Source organism: Syngnathus scovelli, chromosome 10 (genome assembly GCF_024217435.2).
Source record: "Syngnathus scovelli strain Florida chromosome 10, RoL_Ssco_1.2, whole genome shotgun sequence".
Taxonomy (NCBI): domain Eukaryota; kingdom Metazoa; phylum Chordata; class Actinopteri; order Syngnathiformes; family Syngnathidae; genus Syngnathus; species Syngnathus scovelli.
The window spans coordinates 2,501,571-2,512,911 of NC_090856.1; the positions used below are offsets into that span (position 1 = coordinate 2,501,571).

The window sequence follows — 11,341 nt, forward strand, 5'->3', positions numbered from 1 at the left end:
TTTTATCTTACTCCATTTATTAAATTTATTTGATAAAAAGTCTGTCTGTCTATCTATCTACGTCTGTCTGTCTAAATGTCTCTTTGTGTGTATATTTAAATAAATTCTATTGTCTGCAAACCTGTGCTGTGCAGTTTGCTAACTGGCCACTAGGTGGCACCCTATCGACTTAACACCACCAATCAAACCTCGAACCTAACGAAGAAGACGTTTGCACGGAAGTGGCTTTTTTTAATATTGTTAAGCGAACCGAAACGTTTGTTCCGCTTTTCCTGGTTTAACGATGCTTGTCTAAATTAAAATGTTCTTTAAGGATGGTAAGTGCGTCATAATGTCTGAGTCGCCGCGAATGGGCCGGTTGACGGACGACAGGACGTGACTGAAAGAAAGAATTTTGACACTTTGTCAGAGCGGACAAGAAGTGAGCTGCAATTTCCTTGTTCGTAATTTTAAGACTCGCTTACAGGTAAGAAAACGGTTTAACTTTCTGTTTCCTCCCAAAAATTGAAGAATGCAAGGGCGACTTTTGATTTTTAACACGTTTAAACGAAATCATCGGTGTCGGTAAATACTGTGTTAATAATTAATTACATCTCGCTGATGTTTATTTTAGCTAGGACAATTTTTTTTTTTTCAGGATGGTGCGTTCATGTGATTGGTAGAAAACAAGAGAATCTTAAAGTGTGTGTGAGGATAAATAAAAATGATCACTACTTCTTCATCATTGTCCTCTTCTCTCCTGTCAGGCAGGCATGGCTTCATCACGGCTCAAATACCTCTCTCTGGGCGTGCTGGTGTTCCAGACCACATCCTTGGTCCTCATCATGCGCTACTCCCGAACCTTGCAGGCGGATGGTCCGCGGTACCTGGCCTCTTCGGCCGTAGTGGTGGCCGAGGTCATGAAGATCGTCATCTGTCTGATGCTCGTCTTCAAAGACCACAGTGAGTGAAAGGACCCGTTATCTGCTGCCATTCCAACGATTAGGGATAACTAAAATGGAAACCGAAAATGAGGAAACCAAGGGCGAAAACTGAAAAAGTTACAAATAAATCAAAATGAGCAATGGTTTAAAAAGCTATCTTAACTTTGCCACCTCTCGTCAGGTTACAGCGTGCGAGCGTTCAACAGCGTCATCCGGCAGGAGATCGTCTACAAGCCCATGGAAACCCTGAAGCTGGCCATCCCCTCGGGCATCTACACCCTGCAGAACAACCTGCTCTACGTCGCCCTCTCCAACTTGGATGCCGCCACCTACCAGGTACATGGACAAAGATGTGCTTTTTTCGTCAACGCTCACTCCTCCCTGTCCTCCAGCTCACGTACCAGTTGAAGATCCTCACCACCGCTTTGTTCTCCGTGCTCATGCTGAGACGCCGGCTGGGCATCTACCAGTGGCTCTCCTTGCTCATCCTCATGACCGGAGTGGCTCTCGTACAGGTCGGTAGCCAACATTTTCAGCATTTTTTGCTAGCATTAATCTGAAGGCTAGCTTAGTTTAAATTCACAACTGAATCATCTCAGTGGAATCTTACACATTTGTCTCTCGTCCTCAGTGGCCGTCTGAATCCTCGGTGGTGGCGGAGAAGGCGTCAACCTCCACGGGCTCCCAGTTTGTGGGTGTCATGGCCGTCTTGGTGGCGTGCTGCTCCAGCGGCTTCGCCGGCGTCTACTTTGAGAAGATCCTGAAGGAGAGCAAACAGAGCGTCTGGATCCGCAACATCCAGCTCGGTCAGTGGGGGACTTTGTTTTGGTTTCGAGGTGCAGTTGTTATTTCTGTCCACTTGGGGTCACCACCTTATTCTACACAGTCGTATCTGTAACTTTGAGTGTTTATGGCTTTAAAGGTGGCGACTATACTTTAATACTTTTTCGTAACTTTTTTTTTTCTATTAATGACCCCTTGTGCACATGTCAGGGATGTTCTGCCTGGTGTTCAGCTTTGTGGGGATGCTGAGCTTCGATGGTGACAAAGTGATGGAGTTGGGGATGTTCCAGGGGTACAACGCCGTCACCTGCACCGTGGTCACGCTGCAGGTCGGTCTCGCCGGCTGCCGACCGCCTCCGTGCAACTGTGAACGTGTGTGTGTGTCTCCCACCCCCCTCAGGCGCTGGGCGGTCTGGTCATCGCGGCGGTCATCAAGTACGCCGACAACATCCTCAAAGGCTTCGCCACGTCGCTCTCCATCATCGTCTCCACCCTCATTTCCTACTTTTGGCTCCAGGACTTTGACCCCACCAGGTACGAGCAGTAGCTGTGAATTTAATATTCCCAATAAAGTGTCAAGCAGTGAATGAGTTGAACCTTCAAAAGCAAATCAATTCTCTCTCTCTCTCGTCGGCAGCATCTTCTTCGTGGGAGCCGCCCTGGTTATCGGTGCCACATTCCTCTACGGCTACGAAGGCAAGAAGCCGGCCAATCCCAGCAGGGCGTGAGACGGGCGTGGGCCCAGCACGATCAAAGGAGGTCAGTTCCTATACACAATAGGAACAAGTACAAAAAAAAAAATAGGTCAAGCACAATTGCTGGCGACACCTGAAGTGCCTCTGTTGGGAGCGGGAAACGTTCTTGCGTAATCACGCCATCTGTAGCAATAATGTCATCACGTGTTACTGAAGAACGGCTGCTGGTTAAGGATTCCAGTTACGTCATGGGAAATCCTACAATTAGGTCCTCAAGTGAAATTTCTTCCCCGCTAAACCCTAAAATACAGGATAACCTTGACAAGTCAACTTTCGAAAAACTTTTTGAATGCCCATCTAGGCTGCAGTCTGTAGCGCCAACGTCAAGAATGGGCGTTCAAGCGGCCATTTTGCTTTGTTGCCAGGCAACCGATTTTGAGCGTCTTTGCCCAACATGGCTACCGAGTCGCTTGAGAAACACTTGAGTATTCACCGACGCTGTTACTAAGAAATGAAGTCGGTTACAGTGGATGTAAATAATGACGCTTTTGAAACGATTAAATCAATTAAGAAGATTCATTTCAATGAGTGATTCCGTTAGATCGTGTAATTTATTGTTAATGTCGGGGTGAAAATGTGGTCCTTTTTTTTAATGCTGATCAGAGATTGATGAGGTTTTATTTTGAAAAGCTTCATTTGATTGTAGTATTTGAGTGATGATTATTTTTGTCTCAATTACTACTAAGATCATCTTTTCACGATGCTTGTGCTGCTTTTCCGGATAATCTTTCTTACGCTGCAACTTAACCCAGTGCATTTAAGAAAAAGTAAAAGTAGCGATCAGCCGCATTACATTTCTTTATAGTCTTTCATTTCTTTATCTACCTCATCCATTCTGTATTCACATCAAACGTCGATATCAAACGCATAATTTGACCAGCGCAATTCATGTGAAAGTATGTTTTTATAATTTTTGGAGTCTGGCTGGAGTTTCAATTGAATTTGTTTTTTCATTTCAATCATATCGTGAGCCTCATAGTATAATTACTCAAGTCAAAATAAAAGGCCAATGAGTTTGATAAAAGTTGTTTCTTTTTTTAATGTCTATATAAGGTTGAATCGAAGCATTTGAACTCTTTTTTTTTGGGTTTATCAACAAGAATGAATCAATTCTTCAATGTTTTTTGGTATTTGTTTTATTGAGTTCCAAAACACTGCATGCTAATGCCGGACAATCATAGAGGAGAAGTTTGATGTCCTTCAACACATTGTAATGCTACCATCCAGTCAAATAAATTAAAATGTCGACACCGGCCGGGTCCTTGGAGCGACCTTTGAGGCAGTCTTGTGTAACTATAAGCAGCAATCTGACTCCATTGTAGAAAAGACACAAGCCTCCACACATTGAAAAGCACTTATCAAAACTTAGCGTGATTGACGCATTTGTGCTCTCCTCGAGTATCTTTAAGGCTGATAAGCTTGATTAGTCTTGGCCCGAAACGGGCTTTCTGTACCGAACTCTACTTGGGCGGTATGACGATAAGCGGAGGTCCCCTGGTGGGCCTCCACATGAGCACTTGTGCATCGTTGGCGTTGGGCCTCCCCATGGCGTTGGCCGGGATGGGCTCCACGCGGGTCAGCACCCGAGGCTGCTCCTGGTGGACCCTACCCACCAGCCGCGCCCTGGAGCCCAGAGGCCGGGTCGGGTCCACGGCGATGTCCACCCTCATGCGCCACTTGATGGCGCGGAGGAGGATTTTCTCCTTGGAGGTGGCGTTGAGCGCCACCAGCCAGGTGGTGAAGCTCTGGTCACGCTTGATGTCGGTCAGCGCGGGCTGGTCCGATCGGCTCACCGGAACGGCCCAGGTGACGCTGGGGTAGAAGTTGTCATTCATGCTGACGGTGAAGCGTGACGGCTTGGAGGTGGGGCCCACGATGGTGACCGTCTCCGTGGTGTTGCCGTACCAGGGGTAGCTAACGCCATCCGAGTCACTAATGGCCCGGACCAGACCTTGGCGCAGTTCGGGCAGTTCCCAACTTGACCTGCGGGGGGCGACAGTGACTGCGATCATGCATGTTACACATAAGGGGGAGCACTTTTTTCGGATTAAGATTTAAAAGTTGCTAGGCCGAATTTGCAAGTGTATTAATTTAATCAGAGAAGGAAAAATGTTTTTGAAATTGTTTGATATAATAATCTATAGGTGGAAACAATTCTAAAAGTAAAAAAGGGGTGAAAAGAAGAGATAAAAATGCAAAAAAATAAATTAATAAAAATGCATCAAGAGGAACATTTGTGCACGCAGCAGGTGAGACTCCCGCATTGAGAAGCACACCCACACATTGTGTTCTTGTGACTTTGGCACACAAGTAGTCGTGGGGAGAGAGAGAGAAAAAAATGCAATATGAATCGTATTTCCATATTCCAATGCAATTAAGCTTCGTTGAAGACTCTGAATTGTGATTTTAGGTGAGAATGTGAGTGCAAATGCTTGTTTTTTGTTTACGTGTCCTGTGATTGGCCAGGAAATAGGAAGTGCCATGCGAGCATCTCTATTAGTTGCATCAATCTACTGAATTATTTATTTTGTTGACGTGTCTGGGCCACCCGGTTGGCGTCCCTTTAATTGATCAATTACGTTTAGTAAGACAGTTTTCAGTAAACTGAGCCAGAAATTATGGGGAGATTGTTAATGAGAATATATTACTGACTTTTAATCGCTGTTTCTTCACAGTATCTTGCGGCTGGAAAAAAAATAACATGAAAAATGTGTGATGTGAAAAACAACAAACTAATCAAATTACAATGATATGAAATAATAAAACATGTTTGAAAAAAATTAACTAGAAAAAGTAAAAAATATGAAAAGAAAGTTGAAAACTGACCAATAAAAATAATTTTAAAAAAACAATAGATGAAAAATACACAAATATTACTTTTAAATCAAATTACATCAATCAAATCTAGGAAAAACAAATTACAAGACAATATGTATGAAAGTAAGAGAACTAACAGGGAAAATACAAGAACAAATTAGACCCACGCCGACCCCGGAACTCTGTTATAAACCTTGGACCCCCTCCACCACACTCACATGCCGACGTCTCCGTAGGTGTTGTAGAACTCCATGTGGGTGCACGCCTGGATCCAGCCCACCACCCAGGTCTCGTTGCGCGGAATAGGTGGCATGACAACCCGGGCCGACGCTTTGAAATAGGGTGTTTTGTAGCGCAGCACGATGGCCGAGTCCTCCTCCACGGCCGTGGGGCGGTGGTCGATGGTAGCTGCCAGCTCGCACACAACCACGTTCTCCCTGCGGACGCGCGACTTGTTGCAGGCGATGCTCTGGACGCAGCCCATGACGACCGGCCACCGCCACCGGGACCACCGCCACCCGATCCAGGCAGCGTTCACCGCCTGGAGTGCCTCTCAGGGGGTCGACGCTTTTGCTCCCCTCCTGCCCGGAGCTTCCCCACCCCTCACCCGGGCGGGCATGTCACGGAATGCCGCAGGTCGGGCGTCAGGCATCGGATGCTGCGGCTGCTTGCTCGTAGCCGGTGCCGACCGAACCCCGGCCCCGGATGTCAGTCAGTCCACCGGCATCCCGCGTGTCGCTGTTCAACCCGGTGTGGTGCTGAACTGAACGTGACGCGATACGCAGACGTGACCGACACACCTCCCCTCCACGTCGTTTGACTCTTTTATTTTGAAGATCAATCCAACTAACATTGGCATGACTTCATTTCTACGAGGAAACGCACTCATGCCGCCAAGTCTCTTGTCTAAAACGAAAAAAAAAAACAGCGTTAATATTGAGAGTAATCATCTCCTTAACTCAAATATAAATATAAGCATTTTTGAAGTGTATGGTTAAGGATTGTTAAATAGGTTCAAAATTTCTTTTATTGTGAAGGCCACTTAAAGTAAAATGGGCGTGACGTCATATCCATGCGGAAATAAGCCTCGCCTTAACAAATGACTTGACTCAAAACGGAACAACGTGATTGCCAGCGTTAATATTGTTTTATCAATATTGCAAGCCCAAAAATATTATTTCTCGGTGAAAATGGTAAGTACCTCTGTATTCAGCTAATGTTGTTGATCCTCTATTTTGCGTTCTTTTAATAAAATATGTGACTATGTATATGCACATTTTTGTGTTAAACCAAGTTAAACAAAACAAACTGGTAATAGACATCTAGAAACTTTTTATGCGCAGTAATAAAATATTTGTACTTTTTACCTCCCACCAGTGCCCTGAAAAACTTAAGATTAAAGTGACTGTTTTCTTGCAGGTTTCCACTGATTTCAAAGGGCTGATCCAAAGGTTTTACCAACTACAGGCAGAGCGTCTGGAGACCTACCGACTCTTTGAGGAGTACGTTTGTGTGTACTGCTGCTCATTCTCTTGTCAAGGTGGAGAGCATTAGGAACTGTTCCAAATAGCAGTTGAGATCTACAGGTCATAGGTTATATACATTTATAAATAATGTAAATTATTCCCACAAAAGCCTGGCATTTGAGCAGGGGTGTGTAGACTTTTTATATCCACTCTATAGTCAACAAATCCTAATTTTCAACCCACTGAAATGAAATTAAATCATTTCACGCGTTTGCAGAGGACACGAGGCCTACCTGAGGACGGGGCCCCACTATGACTTTGAGCATTACAAGCAGCTGGTGCACCAGATCACGTTGGCCTTCAACGGCATCTCCAAGGAGGTCCTGGACATCAAGGACAAGTTCCGGCTCCACTTGAACCGGACCGACCTCTCGGATCACATCGATAAGTTGCAGTCCAAAGAGAAGCACAAGCTCCAGCTGGTGAGTCTGTTTGACAAGGTTTTACAAAATAAAAATATTCTTTATCAAAATAAAAAACACTAACTATTGAATAATAGGATTTTAATGTACACTGTCACCCCCTAGTGGTAGTAAAAAGAATCACATTGCTTAGTTGCATGTTAGCCAAATACCAAAATTGCTAGTCATGTTTAACTTGCTGTTTAAAAACAAACTTGAGTTGCATTGTGATGTTTATCAGACAGCTCAGCTGCAGCTGACCCGGCAGCAGGCTCAGGACCACCCGGAAGACCAGGACGCTTGTCAGGAGAAAATCCAGCAGCTTAAACACGAGTAAGCACCATCTCTGTTGCCACGGTTACGAAGTGGCCCTCTGATCACACGGGTCCGATGTGATGTTCTTGTGTGCTTGGAATGTTCAGGATCATCAAGACCCAAGAGGCGCTCAGCGAGATCATGCAGGACTTCAAGTATGACTCGGAGGAGAGCGATTGACCGTCGGTCGGTTCGATCCCCTTCAGTCAGCTTTTGGAGTTTATCTGTAAATATTTTCAGGGAAATGTCATTGTAATTTAAATATTGATATAATTCTGTAGGATCTAACAAATTCAACAATTTATACTTGCGAGCATTGTTTCATTATCTGTTTACATTCGTTGCTCCATGTTTAAATATGTGTTGCTTCAGAGTGATGGCCATTTTTTTTTTTTTTGTTGCTCTTCAATGGCATTTTCAACTGTGTTAGCATTAAGCTAAATGGATGTTAACTAAGGGACAGCTGTGTTTGTTGTAAATATAAATATTATTTTTGTAATATATTTTGTCAGACAGTAAACTTCAATTTGGGGTGGAGTTAAACAGCTCCATTTGGTTTATATTTCTTTTTTAAGAGTTGTCATCTGCTAAACTGCAACTTGTTTGATGCATTTTATTCATATGAAATCAATAAAGTACCTTTACTTAAAACTATTTTTTTCCCTTCTACATTTCGAATGTAAACATGCTTTTTGGGTAGGTTTACGCAACAGGTGTCATTGGAAACTCCGAGCTGCGCGTGAAGGCGTCGCCCGTGAAGACGTAAGCAGACACCTCCCGTGAAGGCATCATGCGTGTCTTTTGGTCTCTTCGAGCGCTCATTTCCCAAACGGGAAGTGGAGAGCAACCACGGCGATCATGTCTGTGCAGAAGGTCTGGCTGTACCTTTACACGGGCTACATGTTCCTCTTCGTGCTGTGCGTGAGCGTCGTCCTCCGCGTCGTCCACGTGCTTTCGCCAAGCCTGGCCAAGAAGGTGGTGTTGAAATTGAACGAAAGTACTTCGATGAACAAGAATCCAAATTTCACCTATGACGACTGGGGGCCCACGTTCTTCACGTTGAAGTTTGTCAAAACCGCCTTGGGACACATGTGGGTGTCCCTGGGTCAGAAGGCGTTCGTGGGGGAACCAGCCCCGGACTCGTCCGTGGTCACCATGGATAAGCGCGAGAGCAGCATCTGTAACTTCCTCAAAGGTGAGTCCAATCGGTAAAAAAAATCCACGAAAAAAAATTCAATCATACATTTTCCAATTCAAAATTTATTGTAAATAATGACACGTTTGTTGTTGTTGAGGTGGTAGGCACCAGTGACGTCACCAACAACAGACCAACGTAAAAGAAATGTGGAATTCTATTTTTCATAAATATGACTTTTTAGTTAAATACCAGAATGTAAAATTTCTCAATAATTATTTTATGCAAAAGTATTTTTAATAAAACAGGTTTTTTTTGCTCATTCATCATTTAGCTGATATAAATGATTAATTTTTCTTAAAAAAAATCTAATTAGTTTTCTATATGAAGTCCATGCAAATCCATATCTTCATTGTTGTGCGTGCAGGTTCGAGGCCTCTGGTGCTGAACTTTGGAAGCTGCACCTGACCCCCATTCATGTTCAAGCTGGACCTGTTCAAGCAGCTCATCCTGGACTTCGGCGACATCGCCGACTTTCTTGTCGTGTACACCGAGGAGGCGCACTCAAGTGGTGAGCGCATTCAGCCAATCAGTAATTCCCAACTCTCAATACAATAATAATCCTTCTATAATTTGGGACACAGATGGTTGGGCCTTCACCAACAACATTCAAGTAAGCAAGCACCAGAGCCTGGAGGACAGGATTGCTGCGGCGCAGATCCTCTTGAAGGAAGATCTACTTTGTCCCGTGGTGGTGGACCAAATGAGTAACACGGCCTCCGCCGAGTACGGCGCGCTGCCCGAGAGGCTCTACGTGCTCCACAAAGGCAAAGTCCTCTACAAGGTAAGCCAGATATTAGATTAGATTTTTTTTTTTTTTGCCGTGATGGGAGAAGAAGCATTTCCCCTGTTCCATTCTCAGCTTTCTTTGCGCCATGCAAATGTTGTGATTAGAATCCCGGCCAAGAGGGCGTCGACGTGCCTTGGCTCATGCAATCGCGTGTCTAGGAGCCTTGAGAGCACCGCAGATAACTGTGGAATTTTTGGCTCTCCCCCAGGCTGACACAAGCCTTGCCAAAAAGTATGCGTCAATAGAATCCTCTATTGTTTTGACAGAATGCTCTGATGTGTTTCTGTTGTTCGACAAACGCTGGAGTAAAAAAAAAAACTCATTATGGCTCAATTATCTGCCAATAATTATGACTTGGCGAGATTTTATTCAAACAAGTAAACACAGGTTGCCATGAATGTCTTAAAATATTATATTTTTATTAGATATAATTTAGATTGTGTGTGTGTGTGTTGCAGGGGGGCATGGGGCCTTGGGGCTACAAACCGCAGGAGGTCCGCTTGGTCCTGGAGAAGCTCAAGTAGGAAGGAAGACAAGTAGATTCGCTTTTTATTCAAGAGCCACTAATACTTACTAAACACCATTTTCTCTTTGAGCTTGTTCGTCTTTGCCCATCTGATGCGCTGCCCCTGGCAACACACACACACACATACACACACTTGCGTGACGTCTGAAGTTCATCTCAACCGGTCTGTGTTTCTTGGTGACGGCTACAGATCAAACCTTCCGGTCTCTGTGGCTTGATAAAATGAAATGTAAACTTTTGAGATGAACGCTCAGCCGTGACAAAGTGATTTAAAGCGATCGATGAATCGATCAGATTTGAACTGGGTTGTTATTACCTTAAGTGATTTTTAACAGTAAGGACTGCGATTATCATCAAAACAGACGATTACATGACGATTATGGCACAAACCTCCGGTCGCTGTAATTTGAAGTTGCCTCGTCTGTGACCGATGGCGGCCATATTTCTTTTATCACAGTCTCGCAATAAAAGCTTGTTTCATTTGCGGCTCAGTTTTGTTTAATTTTAATCGAGCACAGGAGGTTTTGAAATTCATCTTTGTAAAATGTGACAATGAGTTCTGTCTAATCCAAAAATGCATTTATAGCTCAAAAGTCATCAAAGGAGTGTTTTGAATTTTGACGCTCATCCCTGAGCTAATACGGCTTACAATAAGCCTTTTTAAAGCTGGAAAAAAAAAACATGACCAGAAATGATTATAAAAAAAATAGCTTATGTTGCTTAAACACGGCATAGCTAGATAAAAGAAAAAGGCAAGTCAAAACAGGCGTGCAGCCCCAACGACCTCGCCGGGTCAACAGGTTCATCGAGTTCCTCATGTGGCTCACAAACTCCTCTGAGTAATTCAGAACTTGATATTTTACTATAACTTGCGGGCCTTGTATAGTTTTACTACCCTTATTATTATGAATCTGTTCTTGGCAGAGGTGGAAATGGATTTGGAACGTGATTTACACGGCAAATAAAATGCAATCGGTGTCTGTTGCCCGAGGCTAAATGGTTTCGAGCGTTCGCCGGAGTGGAAAATCCCTGTTTTTCCCAACAGCATCGTTTCCTGTATTGACATTACAGTGACATGTCGTTCACCAGCTTTTGTTTACTGTCTGGAGACAATCTGATCTGTGTACCATATGGGTCATGCGGTTTGAGGAATGTGATGCAATCCGAGTCGCCACATATTATCACTGTCCAATAAAAAGCAACGATTTAACGATTTTTTTGGGGGAGGGGGGGGGGAGTTCAATTGGAATAAAAATCGCTCGTGAATCATCTCAGTAGCCTGAGGTCACTGTCTCTGTTTCATTTTGTTA

At 44.1% G+C, this 11,341-nt stretch overlaps 4 protein-coding genes across 7 annotated transcripts; 3 read left to right on the top strand and 1 right to left on the bottom strand.

Annotated features, from left to right (window-relative positions):
- Positions 1-198: 198 nt before the first annotated feature.
- Positions 199-3,485, top strand: slc35a3a (solute carrier family 35 member A3a). 4 transcript variants are annotated; one of them, XM_049723372.1, is made up of 9 exons: positions 199-466; positions 638-681; positions 747-942; positions 1,105-1,259; positions 1,316-1,438; positions 1,555-1,729; positions 1,917-2,035; positions 2,107-2,240; positions 2,344-3,485. In XM_049723372.1, exons 3-9 carry the CDS (start codon positions 753-755, stop codon positions 2,432-2,434), a joined length of 987 nt encoding a protein of 328 aa, XP_049579329.1. In that variant the 5' UTR covers positions 199-466; positions 638-681; positions 747-752; the 3' UTR covers positions 2,435-3,485. The 4 variants fall into 4 exon arrangements, with proteins under 4 accessions (XP_049579329.1, XP_049579320.1, XP_049579313.1 ...); XM_049723356.2 differs by lacking the exon at positions 638-681 and having other exon boundaries at positions 202-317; positions 410-466; XM_049723382.2 differs by lacking the exon at positions 638-681 and having other exon boundaries at positions 249-317; positions 410-466; positions 751-942.
- A 94-nt stretch (positions 3,486-3,579) lies between these two features.
- fam78bb (family with sequence similarity 78 member Bb) lies at positions 3,580-6,089 on the bottom strand. Its single transcript, XM_049723482.1, has 2 exons — positions 5,497-6,089; positions 3,580-4,444 (listed from the first exon to the last, which is right to left on the bottom strand). The coding sequence occupies exons 1-2, from the start codon at positions 5,760-5,762 to the stop codon at positions 3,922-3,924; spliced, it is 789 nt and encodes a 262-aa protein (XP_049579439.1). The 5' UTR covers positions 5,763-6,089; the 3' UTR covers positions 3,580-3,921.
- Positions 6,090-6,352: 263 nt separating this feature from the next.
- On the top strand, positions 6,353-8,171 carry rex1bd (required for excision 1-B domain containing). Its single transcript, XM_049723596.2, has 5 exons — positions 6,353-6,471; positions 6,698-6,780; positions 7,022-7,226; positions 7,447-7,538; positions 7,628-8,171. Exons 1-5 carry the CDS (start codon positions 6,469-6,471, stop codon positions 7,698-7,700), a joined length of 456 nt encoding a protein of 151 aa, XP_049579553.1. The 5' UTR covers positions 6,353-6,468; the 3' UTR covers positions 7,701-8,171.
- Positions 8,172-8,298: 127 nt separating this feature from the next.
- dio1 (iodothyronine deiodinase 1) lies at positions 8,299-10,522 on the top strand. The gene is made up of 4 exons (XM_049723498.2): positions 8,299-8,715; positions 9,083-9,226; positions 9,300-9,499; positions 9,964-10,522. The coding sequence occupies exons 1-4, from the start codon at positions 8,379-8,381 to the stop codon at positions 10,027-10,029; spliced, it is 747 nt and encodes a 248-aa protein (XP_049579455.1). The 5' UTR covers positions 8,299-8,378; the 3' UTR covers positions 10,030-10,522.
- The last annotated feature ends 819 nt before the right edge of the window (positions 10,523-11,341 follow it).

What these genes read in the sequence shown, in the direction of transcription:
- slc35a3a (XM_049723356.2), top strand. An exon ending in ATTTTAAGACTCGCTTACAG is followed by an intron (nt 467 to 746) that starts GTAAGAAAACGG and finishes CTCTCCTGTCAG; the next exon opens with GCAGGCATGGCTTCATCACG. An exon ending in GATCCGCAACATCCAGCTCG is followed by an intron (nt 1,730 to 1,916) that starts GTCAGTGGGGGA and finishes TGCACATGTCAG; the next exon opens with GGATGTTCTGCCTGGTGTTC.
- fam78bb (XM_049723482.1), bottom strand. Translation starts at nt 5,762, where the DNA reads ATGGGCTGCGTCCAGAGCATCGCCTGCAACAAGTCGCGCGTCCGCAGG. An exon ending in ACCTACGGAGACGTCGGCAT is followed by an intron (nt 4,445 to 5,496) that starts GTGAGTGTGGTG and finishes CGCCCCCCGCAG; the next exon opens with GTCAAGTTGGGAACTGCCCG.
- rex1bd (XM_049723596.2), top strand. An exon ending in ACCTACCGACTCTTTGAGGA is followed by an intron (nt 6,781 to 7,021) that starts GTACGTTTGTGT and finishes ACGCGTTTGCAG; the next exon opens with AGGACACGAGGCCTACCTGA. An exon ending in AGAAGCACAAGCTCCAGCTG is followed by an intron (nt 7,227 to 7,446) that starts GTGAGTCTGTTT and finishes GATGTTTATCAG; the next exon opens with ACAGCTCAGCTGCAGCTGAC.